At 36.2% G+C, this 17,523-nt stretch overlaps 1 protein-coding gene across 1 annotated transcript in view; it reads left to right on the top strand.

The window, feature by feature from the left end:
• The window catches only part of AHI1 (Abelson helper integration site 1), a 90,883-nt gene that overhangs the window by 26,768 nt on the left and 46,592 nt on the right, over positions 1–17,523 (top strand). Inside the window, exons 15-18 of the mRNA XM_009865370.1 lie at positions 2,122–2,252; positions 3,528–3,668; positions 5,643–5,845; positions 16,405–16,522. Of these exons, the coding sequence (XP_009863672.1) occupies positions 2,122–2,252; positions 3,528–3,668; positions 5,643–5,845; positions 16,405–16,522 (593 nt within the window). The remainder of the gene's footprint in view (positions 1–2,121; positions 2,253–3,527; positions 3,669–5,642; positions 5,846–16,404; positions 16,523–17,523) is intronic.

Genomic DNA, 17,523 nt, shown 5'->3' with positions numbered 1-17,523 from the left:
ACTCTTTCTAAATGATTCATCCTTAATTTTATGGGTTCGCTTCCTCCCCTTGCCATGCAGAAAAATCAAAAGTCTTTGGTCTTCTACATGAAATTGCCTGCAGGAAATACTTTTATGTTCTTATAGTATGAGAATCTACATTATTCTAGAATGTACTTTTTGTACAAATATATCCTCCTCAGGAAATCTAACTCTTAATTGGGTTGGATGTTTGAACTAGCGATGGACTTTCCAGTCTTATAGTTCATTCTTCATTTTTTGCTGTAAGTGATAAATTATAATAATTATGCTAGAAAGCTAAACTGTCCACTTAACTAGAAATCGGTGGATTAACAGAGGGAACCTGTTATTTTTGAAGCAGATAGTGGTGTTCTATCACTGTCATTCCCAAAAAAGTGCAGAGTTTTAGTTTGAGAGAAAAAAATGGGCATGCACATTGATCTCTAAGAAAGGGTTAATATGGTGTGCAGTTTCACAATTTTTTTAAGCCAGTTTATCCATAGGACACACCATGTCCTCCTATCTCCCACACCTTTGGCCATGTATTCATAGCATTTCCTTTTTACCAGCTCCAGAAATCTTTTCATGCAGGGTAGGTCAGATCACTGAACTGATCCAACTAAAAATCAGCCTACAAAGACAAGTGATTAATTTTCATTTTAATCAACTATCTGATCTAACCCATAGCTGCCCAAACACTAGAGAAGAAATAAGGGAGAGCCTGGGAAAATAAGGGTGGAGAGGACAGTGCAGGATTGCTGCTTTGACCGCAGCCCACGGTTACACTGGCTTAAGTCTATCAATAAACCACGGGGTCAGATATCCAACAGTGATAATTTTACACGTCAGCATTAACTGTTCATTCCCTGCATGAGAAAAGAGGGGGTGGAGGTCACAGATCAACACATTTCACTTTGATTGACAGCTAGTTGTTCTTAACTTTTTCAACTTGCATTTCTGATCTTGGATAATGCTGCTGCTCTGTCACTCAGGTATGTGATCAGGGATTTGGTTTTGGTTCAGACCTTTCCTTAGGGTTTCATATACAGGTTAGGTTTACATCTTGCAGAGCTCTTCCACATGACGTCTCAGAGATATTATCTTTCTTATTCACACGGCTAAAACTCTTATTTGGGCTAAGACGGTCTTGCACTGTGATCATTAAAGCATTTTGCTTGCCAAACAGAATTGTATCTAGGGTACATTTATTCAGATTATTGTTAAAAATTATTTTCCTGTCATGTTAACTACACTGCGCTTTTCCCAGCGCAACTCCGTTGTTTCTGCAGTAACATGTTTTAGCAATTGCTGTCTTCTTTTTCTGAGGGCTGTTGTGACCTATTGCCGTTCTTCTTGCCTCAAATTGTGTGTTGTAGTATTACTGCTGTATTAGTCTCCAAATTGAACTTTCATACCTCTTTCCAGACTCTACCTCATGTTTGATATAGCGTCTTACAAGCCAGCTTATGCTTCTTTCACTCCTTTTTAGATTCTCTCTTGATACCTACAAACTGTCTGACAGTAGTTCAGTAGTAGGTCATTATTACTGTGCTGACCAGCAGTATTTCACTGCAAAAAGATTAGGGTACCTAGGTTGCATGATAACAATAGTGATAATAAAGTTTATAGTAAATGAACATTGATGTCTGAAATTTGTTGATTCTACTGCTGGTTTTCTAACCAAGGAGATGTTAGTCTGAAGAGCTAAAGAGAGCTACTGGATAAATGTTAACACTGCCGGGATGTAGTCAAGCTCAGGAAGCAAAATGAAAACTTTTTTTTGACAGAACTTGGGCTGACAGAACTTTTTTGCAAAGCCCAGGATCACAAAAATGCAAGTTACTATATCTATATCTGTTTTCTAGATCTGAATATTTTCATTTTCTACTGAAAGACAATGATGTACACTTTTGTTTGTAGTTTCAAGTGCATTATGAAAGCCAGGGAAAAGGAAAGGGTAACCACTACCCTCTGCAGAGGGTGGGCAGTTGGATATCGTTTGGCATGCAAGGTGTATTGATTTTTCTGAGGAATAGAGAGGGGGATACTGACAGACAAAAAGTTAAGGTTGTCTATTCAGACACGAATTTGCTATATTTGCAAACTATTCTTTATCTTTAGCTTGGCTACAAAGAAATACATAGGTGCCACAAATTACAGAGAAAAGATTCACAGCACCTTAACACCATGTGGTACGTTCCTGTTTTCTGGAAGTGAAGATGGAAAAGCTTATGTTTGGAATCCAGAAACAGGTAACTAATTATTTTATGGTCTTAAGCCAAGTTGTTAAGGCTGAGGGGAAAAAAGCTTTGTAAGCTTTATTGAAACACCTCTGATATGGAGTAAAACTTCACTAAGTTGTTATTAAATCCTGAAGCATTAGCCCCATCTTTTAAATAGCTATTATTAATCCCAAAGATGTAATTTTCAAGAGGAGGTTAATAGGCAGAGGTAGCACTTGTAGTATGCATCAGGAGTGGATCACCTGAAACTGAATTTTTTGTGTACTGCGATTCTTTACATGTGAATGAAGGTCCTAAAATGGGATGCATAAAAACGTTTTATGTCAAATCAGTCTTTCTGTTGTATTTTGGGGACTTAGAAATTAGATTTTTGTTGAGAACCACTTTACCTGTTTCCCCAGGATGATCAGAGACTATGTATTTTTGTCCTTTGGAATATATATTTTAGTCATGAGTTATTCCCCAAACGAAGTAGTTTCAAAATAATTACCAAAATCTTTCTGGAAAAATGTTAAGCAAATGTAAAATAAAGCGTTTGTCACCTTTGTTGTACAGTGAGGTCAAAGGGACAAGAATAACAGTAGAAGATAGCAAAAAACACTTTTTGGTTTTGGTGACATTATTTTCTGTCTCAAGTTATGATCTAAACTTTTTTTAAAAGGAAAAAAAGTAAGTATTTTAGAATTGGCAGATAAACAACAGTTCAGTTCTGAATATCTGTCCACATTTCCATCTATGTCACTACCTAATTTGTCTGAAAATTTTTAAAAAGTGTAAGGAGGGAGAAAATTTGTTACTAGTGTATTTCCACCAGGCTTTGATTCTTGCTCTTACACGCTGTACTTGCATTTATAATGTCAGCAGGTGAAGAGCTAATTTTATACCTTTTTTTTAATTATGTTCTCAACTTCCACTCCTGTTGCTGATATTATATAATTGAAATCCACAGGCAAGATAGATATCTCTGGCAATATGCAAGCACAAACAGATACTATGGAACCTGACTTTTCTAGAACTTGCTTATCAGAACAAGAGAACTCAGCTGATGCATCCTTTGGGGTTTCCTGCAGCTGTTGTAACAGCACTAACTTTTCTGACTTGTTCAATAACTTAGAAGCATGCGATATTTTTTGTCTTATGCCAGTTTCCCACAAGGAAATTGTCTGAAGTATATTTATTTACAGTGGCAGTCACTGCACTGTAGTAATGCAAACTTTAACCAACTGTTATTTTGCTGTATCAAATATGTTTCCATGATATTAATAACATAATTCTCTTCTGTAGGAGATCAGGTGGCCATATATTCTGAACTCTCCTTCACATCTCCACTTCGTGATGTTGCCTTTCATCCACATGAACACATGGTGTCATTTTGTGCCTTTGGTCAAACCCAGCCAATACTTGTATACATTTATGATTATAAAGGTATAGTACAAATTTTTTTGATAGACACCTGTAAATATTGTCTTTTTAGAAGTGATTTGCTAGTGTTTATATTTCTTTTGAAGGAAAAAGAAAACAGTCATTTGATGATAATACATGTCTTTATCCCAGGAGATACTAAAACCAAACTGGACATGATGCTGAGCAGCCTGTTCTAAGTGACCCTGCTTTGAGCAGGGACTTTGACCTAGCAAATCACCAGAGGTCCCTTGAAACTTCAGGTTTAAATGTTGGTTTATGTCATCCTGTATGATTTTTACAGCTATTATGTACAGGCAACGTCATACAAATATTTTAAAGCCTATTTTCAGTATCAAGGTGGATCATGGAGCTGGAAAATACTATCATTCTGAAAATTGATGAATAGCTTAGTAGAAATTCCAATATTTTGTGCTGGCTGTGTTAGAAAATAATGCTGAAGAGCTGTATAGAAATGAATGAGATAGTATAGAATTTTTTAATAAACACTTGCTCTTGCAGTGTAATTTTGTGACATATATTTATTCCTCATGTTGTATTAAAGAGAAGATAATGAATTTTTGACTGTCCTTTGAAGGCTTTTCTAATAATTCTGGTTTTGTGGTTAACTTTAGCAGTGTCATTGTTTCATATACTATATACTATAGAACATAGTTTCAGATGTCATGTTGCACCTAGGCAGTAGATAATGCAAATTGTGCAATAAATTTTGCATATCTGTAACAGATTTTTGTTAGAATTATATTTGCAGTGAACATAGATTTATAAAGCAAATCCTGTATTTATACATTTGCTTTTTAGATAACATGTAGTAATGAGTTTACTCGTATCAAATCTCACAACTTAGGTTATTTGTCCAATGAACTGGTTGATTTTTACAGGAAAATAAAGTGGAATAACTTTACAGGCAATACATGGTGCTAAACTTCAACCCAGTAAGATATCTGCATTCTAGAGAGCAATGAAAAATTTTGGGGGTGACAAGTTTCTTTAAAATGTTTTGATTGTTCAGCAGTCTTAAAAAAACTAATAGGGTAGTATAATATATATAATGTGTGTGTATTTAGAGATCACACAGGTATCACACTGGTAGTTATTTGGTATCATCTGACTTCTTAACTATGTCACTGGTAGCGGTAAGGTTTTGCATAGATTGCGGTCTTTTCTACATTGTCACTAACTTTTTGTTCCTTTTCTGGTTAAAGGCACACCCATTGCTTTCAGAAGATTATCTTACTGCTTTAGCATTGAAAGAGTTAATCATATAGTAATACTAATTTTAGTCACTGGCACAGTTTTTAAGACTCCAACAGTATGTGTTTTACATACACCAACAGGTTTATGAATATCCTGAACAAAAATTTGATGAAGAATCCTTTTAATGTTTGTTGGCTAAAGATCACACCGGAAAAAATTGCAAAAGTCAATCAACTTTTTCTTTAAATGACAGTAAGCACAACCTTCATCAAAAGTATCCTATTCTAGAGCAGGCTACATTCTAAGAATGCCTCCTGTGCCTGTGTTGATTTCGAGCAACTTGTGAAATTTTACCCAAGTATAATAAGCTCACTTGAACTAGACTCAGAAAAATGTTAAATCTACCTAGTAAAATAGCTGATTTGAACTCAGTGCAAGCTGTATAACTTTCTTGCCTTTGGAAAACTCCTTTCTCTTCCCTCCACCCCCTAATATTTCTACATGGAGAACGCTATAAGCAATACAAAAATACCTATTCTCTGTGAGAGGTTACTGAACACAAATAATAGAAGGGAGACATTGTGTTCAGGAAGAGCTTGGGGGAAATAAGGTAGTATGGGCAAAATTTTCAATTTTCCCCGTAGCGCTATTAGTATAGATTCTGATGGTGTTTGACTGAAGACAATGGCTGTCAAAATGACAGCAATCATTCTTTTTTTTTTTTTTCCCCATGGCAATGTAAATCTTCACCTGACACATTAATACTGGTTATTTCTACAGTTGCACAACAGGAAGCTGAACTCATAAAAGATCTCACTTCATCACTTAGCACAGCTGTACCAAGAGGGCCTCAGTTCTTGAGCAGTTTTTCTGAAATTCCTGTGCAAAAAAGTTCAGTGATGTCTGCAGCAGATCAGTTTGTCAGTGTCGCAAGAGCATCGATGAGAATGCAGAAGGTGAAACAAAAACTTGATTCTGTTCTGGTAAGTAAATTTAATTACTTTCTAGAAGTATAGAGTCTTCTCAGTCAAAGTTCATATTCTGGGACCGATATATGTGATAAAACATTTATATGTAGTCTTGGGATCTGTTCTTCAGAAATGAATACATCTCTACTGTTAATGCACTTATAGGTAACTCTTTAGAAAAGGTTAATCTGATAAAACTAAGTTACTTGTGTTTATCAAATATTGATGACAAAGGATGTGTTTTGTCAGTGCCCATTGCCACTCCTCTGATTTAGTCTATAGATTACTATGTGTGAGCTTTAGAATTTTTTTAATTTTTAAAATTTTTTTTTCCCTATTCACCTTTAGAATTGTATGTGGCATAAACGGCAGAGGTTTCGTAGCTGGCAGGGGCCTGCAAGGTTGACCTGTGTGCGACTGCCCTGTGCTGGGCACAGCTATTTTCAGCCACCTCTGTGAAGGACAAAACGGGCCCACCGCGTGACTGAAATTGGAGTCAAACAAAATCGCATAAGGCACCTCTGCAAAAACCTATTTAAGTAATGTCAGTAGCCACTAAGGACACCAGAGCAAAGAAGGAAATGCGAATTAAAACATGTCAGGAGACGCAGGTGGAGATACAAGAGGAGGGATGTGAGGAGACACTAAAGTGATGCAGGAGACACAAAACTATGTACAAATGGAGGTACAAGGGGAGGTAACGGAGTAGGTTTGAAGGGAAAAACAGGAAATGTGTGAGGAAGCACACAACACAGCAGGAAGTACACCTCTGAAGCGACTGCCACCCATGGAGGAATCCACACTGGACAGGTTCAATCCTGAGGGGATTTTGGCCAGTGGAGGACCCACGCTAAAGCGGTTGAAAGGAGTAAGAAACACAGTGAGGCAAAAGGAGCAAGCTGGTATGGACTAACCCCACTGTCCTGCACCACTCGTCCCTTTACCAAAGGGACCGAGTGCAACAATGGCAAAAGCCAGTGTTCGAAGTGGAGACAAACAAAGAGGGAGGAAAAGCATTTTAGTGTTTGACTATTTGTCTTGTTCCTCAATACTCGAATCAGTAATTAAAGCTTTTGTAACTGGCAATAAATTTAAGTAAAATTCTCCAATTTGAGACAATTTTGCCTGCAACAAGAATGCAGGATATTCCTGAATAGCACTGTGCAGTTATAATTACTGTTCACAATGAGACGAACTTCATTTGAGTTTCATTTTTTAAGTACTTTTCAATGCATATAGATTAATTTTTAGTGTAGCTTTAGGCTTTAGTAAGTAGTGAAGCACAAAAGGAGCAGATTAGTGGATGAAAGCGGTTGTTGCTGAGGATGCTGTAGCCACTCTCATCATGCTTTAGAGGCTTTACTTTGGATTAAATCTAGTCTGCTTCCCTGGCCTGGACATCCGCGTTAGGCCTGTGCTTTGAAACTGTCCAGAAGAAAGCTTTCTCACAGTCTGTTGCTTTCTGGAGCACGAGCTCCCTGCAGAGACACCCTTTATGAAATGCCACACTGTAGCTTGCATGGGTGGTGGTAACATGTTGATGCTGCCTTTAAGGAAAGCAAGCTTTGTTTCTCTTTTTCTGGTTTAGCAGAACTGTGTAGTGGTTCCATGGAACTATGTAGCTAGATAAACTGGATTAGTCCAGAGCTGTTTTTGAGAGAATACGCCACTGGAGTTTTGTAACCCTGGGTTCTCATTGCTCAGTGACCAGTTTGAGGTAATTTCACTGTGAGCAGTCATGATCCAAGGTTTTGGACAGCATCCTCCAAACCCTCTCTACTCATATATATGGGAGATATCAGAAAGGTCATCTGAGTCTTCTCACCATGTGGGTTTCTGAACAGTGTAGTATGACAGTTGAAAGAGTCCACATCCAGTCTGATGTCTGTCACATAGCAGTGAGGATTACAAAAACTGAAAGTACTTCCTTGCAGGGTTTTATAAACCACTGAGATACTGGGAGGAGATTTATTTTCATTGAAAGGGCTCTTGATACTCATCTTTTCAGCTATCCAACATGAGACTCGGGACAGTGAATACCACCTTTCAAGCAGTGTGTAGGTGCAATATTGCTTGCCTGCATTTATCAGAGATTCTGGACAGCCTGAGAGTGTAATAATCAACAGTAAAACTTAAAATTTCTACTAATTTTTAGTTGGGAATTACAGTTTGAGATGTGTAGGCATTTACATGCATGCGACTCTCTTTGTCGTGTGAAAAATGATGAATATATATATATGCAGGCTTTGCTGGAATGCCTGTTCGAATGTGTGCTCACATAAATGCTGTGCTTAAGTGTTTGTCAAAGTAGACTTCATAAACGTTGCCACTTGGCTGCATATGTGAGAATGTACTGATACGTCTGAATACAGACAAGTGAAAACAGGGAAAGGAGTCTTCATTAAGTCACACATTGAGTGGCAGACCGCTCTGTGGTAGATTGAAACAGGAAAATCCAAATGAGAATACAGCTTTTACCTTTTAAATATTTTTCTGACCGGAAAACAGTATAGGCTTTCTACTGAACTTTGGGTCATGTTTGCGTGCCAGTACCTTGTCATAGAAATGTAAGGAATGTCATGTTGGGACAAGCATGATGACATCATACCTTGTAGAGGTAAACCTGGCTAGAGGTCAGACCTGGGGTCACGTTTTATGAGACAAAAGTGCTGGAACCTCCAAACAGCAAATCTGCCAACACTGGGGTCTGGGTTCAATGTCTGTGAACTTAACTTAGCAGCATCTAATGGATATAAAATTAACTTCTAAGTATGAAGTTTAGAGGTCTGCATCTTAGATATCTGATTTGAAAATGTGATATGAATTTATTAAAATTTGTTTTAAGCTAGATAAAAATAAATAATACGAGTTTGTGTTTTTTGTGTTGTCACCAGTGCTTCCCTTCCAGGGAACCTTTTCTTCATTTTTCTTCTTTGCTACCTAAGCAGAAACCTTAGATGAAGTAGAAGATAGATAAAATTTCTTTTCTTCTTCTCTGCAGTATTACCATTCTTGTTAGCCCAGAAAATGTGTAATTAGAACCAAGAGTTGTATATTGGGCAAAAGCTTTAGCATTTCACAAAAGCTAGAATGTTTTGTTACAAAAGGTAAATATGGATTTCTCTATGAAACCAGAATGCAGAATTGGCTTCTTTACCACATAGAGAAATTACAGAGTAATCTTGGCAGCAATATTATTTATCTCTGCCTCATAGAACTAATGCTAATGTATGTTTCTCCTGACAGAAGCTTTTGATAGAGAAACACTCAACCCATCTCTAGTCACTGAAAGAATTCATAAGTGCTTTTCATTCAGTGTAACTATGTGTATATTTAAAATGCCACTTCCATCTAGGAATCAAAATACTTGTTTATAACTTTGCATAACAAGGGAGTGATATATATGGTATAGGTAGGGGGAGAAGGGCTTCCTTAAAAGGTATAATGTCCTAGCTATGAAACTGTGATTTTTAGATGTCAAAAACTTTCATGCTATAGTTTGAAGAAGAAAAATACCTGTGTAGTGCTTAAGTACAGCATCTGTATATACTCTGTAGTACTGGTCCTGAAATCAGTTATATGTTGACTGCCTTGGCTCTTGATATGCGAATACTTCTAAGTTAATTAGACATATGTTTAGCTTATCCAATCTTTACTTAATGATGTATTTCTGAAAAACATTATTAAAAGATTATCAAAGTGGTTATCAAAATCCTCATACTCAGAGGGTTTAAAGTGCATTATTAGGCAAGTAGAATGTAAAAGTATTCTTTCCTATGTATAGAAATACTTAGAAGCATTTTTTAGTTAGTTTGTTGGTTTTTTTTCCTTTGAGTTTACTATTTATTACTATGCCAGAACTCATGAAGGGTGTAGGTACTGTGAGAGAATCCAGAGGCTTATATCTCAGATTGCATCAGAAGTACTGAACTTCCATCATTAAGCTATATGACTATAAGGTATGGTCGTATATGATGCTGTCATGTAGTCTATATATAGATATATATAGATATACTATATTGTGTGTACTGTGCAGTCTTCCTAGATGGTCCTCTTTTGGAATTTAGTAGAGATGCAAAGTATATCTTGTGTGAAAACAGAACAGAATTTAAAGTCAGTGCTTTTCAGAAAAAAAATGCAACCTTTTTAGTGAACACATAAACATAATATTGATACTGTCTAAGCCATCAAGCGGAAGAACCTGGAAACTTCTCCTTTTGTCTGCAACGAAGATGTAGAGTCAGAGCTGGATGTTGAAGCAGTGTGGATTTTTATGCTACTGTTGTCAGTCTTCTAAGAGTCTGTCCTCTGGGTTGTCTTGCTTTTGGAAGACTGAAGTACTGTGCTTGGCTTCTGGGTTTTAGTGCAGATCAAGAAGAGAAAAGTTCTTTACTAACTTACTACAAGTTCTACCTGAAGGTGGAAACCCAGAAGACTGAGAACTCTTGTTAAAAAACTTTGCTAAGTCTGTGAATGTTTTTGGCCAAATACAAGGCAGTGCTGCAGTGTCTCGGAAGGCTGAAATAGCTTTTTCATTTGATCATGCCTGCAATGCAAAATTTTTATCTGCAAACTGTCGGAGGACATACTGATATTCTGTAATCTCATCTGTCATATGTAGAATATATTTTCAGTATTTGTAAAATGCCTTTTTCACTATGTTCATAGAATTGTCTTACATTTCTCTTAAGTTTTTCCTAAAGAAAACTTGCAAATGAATAGGAAGCCATTTTTTTTATACTGTGCATACTATGCTTGATTTTTTGCTGTTTTTTAAAGGCAAAAAAGCACTTAGTTTTATTTCTTATTAAAAACAAAACTGCAGCTGAAGAGTTTATAGAAAGATCTGTTTCAAACTGAATATGAGGTGGATGTTTGTGTGCTTCTACTTAGGAAATCCAGGGTGAACCCATATATTTAACACAGTAATTAATTCTGGACACCCCTTCTGAAAAATAATATAGTTAAATGAAAAGGAAGTTCAAACAAGAGTAACACAAATGCCAAGAACTACAGAAGAACTTGCATGTAGTGAGATTAAATTGAGCAGAGCTCTTCAGCTTTGCAGGTGGAGATGAGTGGGAGGAAAGTTGTGACAGAAATACACAAAAAAATGAATAGTATTGGAAAACAAATTGTTTCTAACAGGGGAATTTGGGACATGCACATGGATAGAGCGCTGTGAAGGCCAGAAGTGTACGTGGTTTCACATAGATTTGGGACAGATTTGCAAAGGAGATTTTCAGCAAAAGCTGTTGGCCCAAAGAACCGGTGTTTTACTGCTCGGCTGATGCTCAAGAATATCCTGAACTGCTCAGTGACAAAAGTGGAAGGGCCCATAGGAGAAAGATCACACTAAACTTATGAACCTCATCTGCTGCAGCTCATTGTTGAAAAATGTGAGGATGGATCTTTGGACACAGCATAATTATTCTTAAATTATGGAGTCTATATACAATATATATGAAAGTTGTACTGATGAGTGTGTGGCATTAGCGTGTTATTTATGAGTGGGTTGTGTGGTAATTCACCATAAGAGTTACTAACATTCTTTTCATTACATTAAAGTAGTAAATAATTTAAAAATAATCACTAAAGCTCAGTTGAATTTTAGAATGTTTGTTAAAGTTACTTTTCTTCCAGTTTTGCTTTTGTAGCGATTTCAGGTCATATCCATATGGCTCACTGCATGATAGATTTGAAGTTTAGTTTATTAATTGTCATGTTAGTGGAGAACATGGTCCTGAAACATGGCAATTATTTTTCTCATGACCTGTACAATACATTCCACTGGATATGAGGGCTTTTAAATTAAATAGGTGCTTATGAGTGGTGCTGTATATTTTTCCATATTTCTCTTCCAATATTCCTTTTCAGAATGTTAGGAAATGCTTTTCTTCCTCTAGGAAATTCTGTTACAATTATTACTTTAAACATAGCTACTCCCAGCTACAGACTTACAAGGACTGTGTATAACAAACCCTGTATTTAACTATTTTGTGTTACTTGCAGATAATTTGGGTTTCTCTGTGGCTAACAGAAAGAAGCTTACTATTCCAAATCTTTATAGTAATCTTAACGTTGTCTTAACATAATTTTGTTAAATTAAAAAAAAAAGGAATAAATCTTTTGTGATAAGCCTGTAATTGGAATGCAGGAGTAGGGAGGTGATCATGCCCCTATACTCGGCACTTGTGAGACCTCACCTCGAGTACTGTGTCCAGTTTTGGTCACCACAGTACAAGAAGGACATCGAGGTGCTGGAGCGGGTGCAGAGAAGGGCAACAAGGCTTGTGAGAGGTCTGGAAAACATGCCCTATGAAGAGCGGCTGAGGGAACTGGGTTTGTTTAGTCTAGAGAAGAGGAAGCTGAGAGGAGACCTTATTGCCCTCTACAACTACCTAAAAGGAGGTTGTAGCGAGGCTGGTGTTGGTCTCTTCTCTCAAATTAGTAATGATAGGACGAGGGGGAATGGCCTCAAGTTGCGCCAGGGGAGGTTTAGATTAGATATTAGGAAGAAATTCTTCACTGAGAAGGTAGTTAGGCACTGGAACAGGCTGCCCAGGGAGGTGGTGGAGTCGCCATCCCTGGAGGAGTTGAAAGAACGAGTAGATGTGGCGCTTGAGGATATGGTGTAGTGGTTAGAGAAATGCTGGGAAAAAGGTTGGACTTGGTGACCCTGGAGGTCCTTTGAACCATAACGATTCTGTGAACTCTGTATTAGAACTAAGGAATTGAATATATATATATGTATGTAAATATATATATATATATGTATAAAAGCAATGACTATATCTAAACTGTAGGATCAAGCTTCAATTTTCCTATGCATACCCTGGTCACTTGTGGGCTTCTGTGGAGAAAAATAATGGCGCACCCAAGTTACAAAGGATGCGTTCTTCATCTGGATAATCTGTAGGGAGCATCAAGGGAAGACATGCTTCAGACAAGCAAAGTAAATATGTTTTGGTTTTGTCTATATGTAATGGAATGATATGTTATTTTAGCTGTTGGGGTTTTTTTCCCATTTAGTCCAGAAGTTACTTAAGAGCAGAAGAGATGAGTCTCTAAGTGATTGCAGGACACATATTGCAATAGAATGCCAGCCCTCATTGGAGTCCTCTTAATGCTACTGTCATGGAAATGATTGGATTTTTACATAGATGTAAAACCTCATTCAGACTTCTGTTACAAATTTAAAAGCTGTACTACTGTACTACATTTAGCATTATTGACTATATATTTTCTTCTAGCATTAAGAAAAACCAGGGTTGGTGTTTTGTTGTTATTTCGAATTCAGTTGTAAACTTTTAAATTGTGCAGAATCATGGTTTAATAATGTTTTTAAACTGTTTCTAAAAACAGTGTCCTAGAGGCCTGAAGTTTCAAAAGAGAAGCTATAAAGCATGAGGAGTAGTATAGAGCTGGTTAACTTGATTTGATTTGCAAGTATATCAAGAAATATCAATTATAGAGGTTGCAAAGGTCATAAAATTGTATTCTCAGGAAGAAAGAAAAATTGTTTTTCTAAGTTTGTGAAGCCTTGCAATATTCTTTTTTCTTTCTCATGCAGTTCACTTCTAATGTGAAAACTAGCTCCACTGAAAATTTGTGAAGTCTTGCAGTATTCTTTTTTCTTTCTCATGCAGTTCACTTCTAATGTGAAAACTAGCTCCACTGAAATTATTTGCATAATTTGCATAGAGCTGCCCTAAAACAAAAAAGAAAATGCAAATCCTCTTTGTGTAAACTCAGCAAAAATTATGGAGATATTCTTTTTCAATACAAAAACTACGTGAATGTTATAGCTCTTACTTTTACTCAATTCAGGATTGTAGTAAACTCTGTCTTTGATAAAGCTGCGGTTTGTGTATGAAGCAAGCAGAGCCTGTTGTGAAAAATAGGTGGATTGATGGTTGGCCAACTTTACTCGTTGTTGTAAAGATATTTAGCAATGCCTTCCCACAGCATGCATTTCAAAAAAAAAAAAAAAAGTGATTGCTTAACCCAGTTCTGTAGGTAGTCTTGTATCTGTCCATTGTAGAAGAATTAGTTATTCTTCATAGGACAGTGTACTTCACCTGGAAACGATTCTCTGAATTAGTTCTCACTCACTAGCTGAGTGGTTCTTTCTTCTGTTATAATGCTTTGGGGTTTTTTTCCTCTCTGGAACTTTTAGAGATTTGAATAATACTTTAGAGCTAATGGCACTAATGTCATTAAAAGTCTGATTTTGTGTTTACTTTGGATGGGGAGTTTTTTTATAGCTCACCCCCATTGAACTTCACTGCTGGTAACAGGAGGAATGGATCACTCCTGTGCTTGAATTTAAAACTTTCTTTTTAATATCTCTCTTATGAAAATGGTTTTTATCTTGGTTGTAAGGACTTATTTTGCATCTTAAAAAGGCTGATTTTCTTAAACCTTCAGGAGATTACATTCTTCTAATGTACGTGTCTATTGCATTGTAGTTCAAAGCATGCTATTTGGCATGTAAAATGAGAGTATTTGCGTAAATTAAAGAGAATTAAATTAAATGGTATACAGCAATAATTTACATACGGTGTTCCATATCTCTTATATAATTCATTCAAGCACCACAATCAAGTTTCTCCTGATATTTTTGTTTCCCTCCAGAATGGACCAGGGAAGTATCTGTTAAGTGGTAGTTTTGAATAGGTTTGCTCTGCTGTGTTTCATTTCCAAAGGCTGATATATTCAACTGGTCTTCATTCCCTAGACATGTCAGAAACCAGCTTACTGATAGCAAATTTTGAAGTGAATTCCTTGAGAATACTTTGACTGGAAAACATACATTTGTATCACTGATGGTATAGCGTGCACTCAACAAGAAATTCATGCTAGAGGGGAGATCTTATTTGTCTCACTGCAGAAAGGCTCTCCCTAGAGCCTATCCTAGAGTGGATCAAAGAAGATGAAACACCAAGAAGCTGAACTTAACATGTTTGCAGAGCAGATTATTTTTCTGTGTTCAAGTAAACACCTAAGTTAATGACTTTCGACCATAATTGTGTGTATCAGAGAAAATTTAATATTAAACTTAGTCACTTGCATGTGTAAATGTAAGAAAAACAGATTGATTTTGTTGTTGTTCAGAAAAAAACAGGCCTCTCCATTCTGCACACATTTCACAACTACTGTTTACTCACATTTTGTTCAATTTGTATACTGCAGTAAATTCTAGCTAGTTTAATGCTTTTTTTCTTCTATCATCTTCAGTGGTTGATCTGATCTTCTATCTTGCTTTTCTTTCTGGCCAGGTTTGGAGTATAGTCATTACAATTGCGCGCAGTTGCTGAGACAATACTTGACTAGTAAAAGAGTTTTTGAAATAAACTTCTTTCAGGATCATTAAAACTGTATTGCTACACACAAAAAACAGATCGTTAAGAAGAAGGTCTAGTGTAGTAATGCAGAGGAGCTGACAGCTGACATCCTCTACGGTCCAGTCAAGTTACTCAACACATTTTTTTAGTGCTATATTACCTGCATTCCAGCACTCCTGCCAATGCCTAAATATTCTGCATTATGGAAACCTGTTAAATTCTTTAATATTTATTAAAAGACAGAAATAATAGTTATATAAATTCTATAACTTCTGGAAATAAGCCATTAACTGACTTTGTTTTAGCTGCCTCCTTTCTTTAAACAGAATTTACAAGCCAGGAGATTGAAAATTTGCGAAATGTCATTGGCTCTGTTTTGGCTCCCAACTAAAGATTAAGGGTCTGACCTAGAGCTTTTACTGAGACCAGAGGAAGTGCTCCACTGAGTGTGGGCTTTTAGTTGGATTAAGTTACCATATGCATTTATTCTACATTGTGAAATAGGCCTGACTTTTGAAAGGCTCAAGAATGATGAGTTTTTATGTAAATAACTCAAAAAAAAAAAAGAATCTTTCTTGTTTGAAGAAAGTTACAAGTATTTTATTTAAGGTCTGTTTTCCTTCCCTTTTGGCTGTTTTGTCAAGGCAGAGAGTGAAAATATCTTTCACCTAGCTGAACTGGGTGAAAAAAACCCCTAAGATTGTCATAATGTATTTTTGATATAAGCTGCATTGCATAATATGTCAAGAGTAAAGTTTGGAAAAGATTTTTGCTTTGTCGTAGCTGCATATATATAAAGAAACATCATAGCAACCCAAATTCTAACTACATTGTCTTTGTTGCTATGGTCATTAGAAACACAGATATTTTTTGTGTAGCTTACATAAAGGAAGTGTCTGGAGTTTTGGTCTAAGTCTGCTTTCCTTATTTGCAGAAATCAGCTTTGTGTTAGTACTGGTTTAAGGTTTGTGTCCATACACGCAATTCAATTTATAGCTGTGTAAATAACTTCTCAACCTCTATCTCTCAAAGTATTCTAAAACAAACAAACAAATGCCAGAAACCCATTACCGAAATTGTTATTTATCATCAACTTCAGTCTTTTTTTTTTTCCCCGCGGACTTTAATAGTTCTTTAAAATAAGCGAACATTTCTCTTCTAGCTGTTGCATCAGTAAGTAACCCAGGAAATTACACTTCACTTTCTGATTTGTCTTTCCTATTACAGGCAAGCTCAAATCTCTTGTTTCCTGCGCCATCACTGCTGTCACCACACTCCAAGCTAAGACTGCCAGGCACTGTGAGCACTCCACTGAATCCCCTGTATTCTTTTACTGCTAACAGTGGTAAGTTTCTTTATTTCTTCACTTTCCGTAGGGAATGAGTAGTAATTTCCATGAGGATTTTTTTTCTGCCTTTGTAACTTTTGCTGTGCAGCTCTTTCAGGGAGTGGCCTGGCTATTATGTGTGATACTGTATATAAAGTACAGTGTGCTTTATAAAGTATCAGTCCAATACTGATATAAGTTCCCTTGTAATGCTTTTTTTCCTTAAGCTGGACATTTATTCATTAGTGCTGTAAGTTCCTAGATCAGTAGATCAGGAATGAGAATTCCAGCTTTTCTTATTTTAATATTTTGATATATTTTGATAATATTTTAAAATTTACTGAAGTATCTTAAACACAGACACTGAAAAACAATGAATATTTTAAAAATGGTATTTTTAAAAGCATGTGTACTATATAAGAAAACAGTTAATGCACTTTACTTAAGAACAATAGCACTTGGTAGTCTATTTGCAGTTGTGTTTATTCTGTATTTAGGGTTTTGTTTCTACGGACATCTTGTATTCAGAGGTTTTGAGAAAAGGGTAAACAATTAAATCATGCGTTTTTGTGATACTTACTTGGCCGATAATACCTGTTGCATAGTGAATTACAATATTTAATAATTGATAATTCATGCCCTTTAATCTTTTCTGGGCATGTGTAAAATAAAACAGAAAATTGGAACCTTAGTTTCAAAACGTTTCTGTTTTGTATCCTTATGAAGAGCAAAAAGAAGTCCGGGGAAGAGTGGCATATATAATGAACTAGAAACAGTTTATAGAGATTTAAAATGTAGATAGTAAAGATAGGGTTAGTCTCTGTAATTATGTAGAATTATCTCCTAAAGGCAGACAATTTTCTCTGCAAATCACGTTATGATTACTTGTTCTAAGCGGCAGGAAAAAGGGTCCTTAGAATGGACTAGAAGATTGACCACTAGTCTCAGAATCACTCTTAGTCACCAATTGACAATGAAAATGGCCACAAACCAATTAACTTCTGTATTTCTATTTTCTA

This window comes from Apaloderma vittatum, unplaced genomic scaffold (genome assembly GCF_000703405.1).
Source record: "Apaloderma vittatum isolate BGI_N311 unplaced genomic scaffold, ASM70340v1 scaffold13072, whole genome shotgun sequence".
Taxonomy (NCBI): domain Eukaryota; kingdom Metazoa; phylum Chordata; class Aves; order Trogoniformes; family Trogonidae; genus Apaloderma; species Apaloderma vittatum.
Note: the sequence above shows the minus strand (reverse complement) of the source record. Positions and strands in the feature narration are given on the sequence as shown.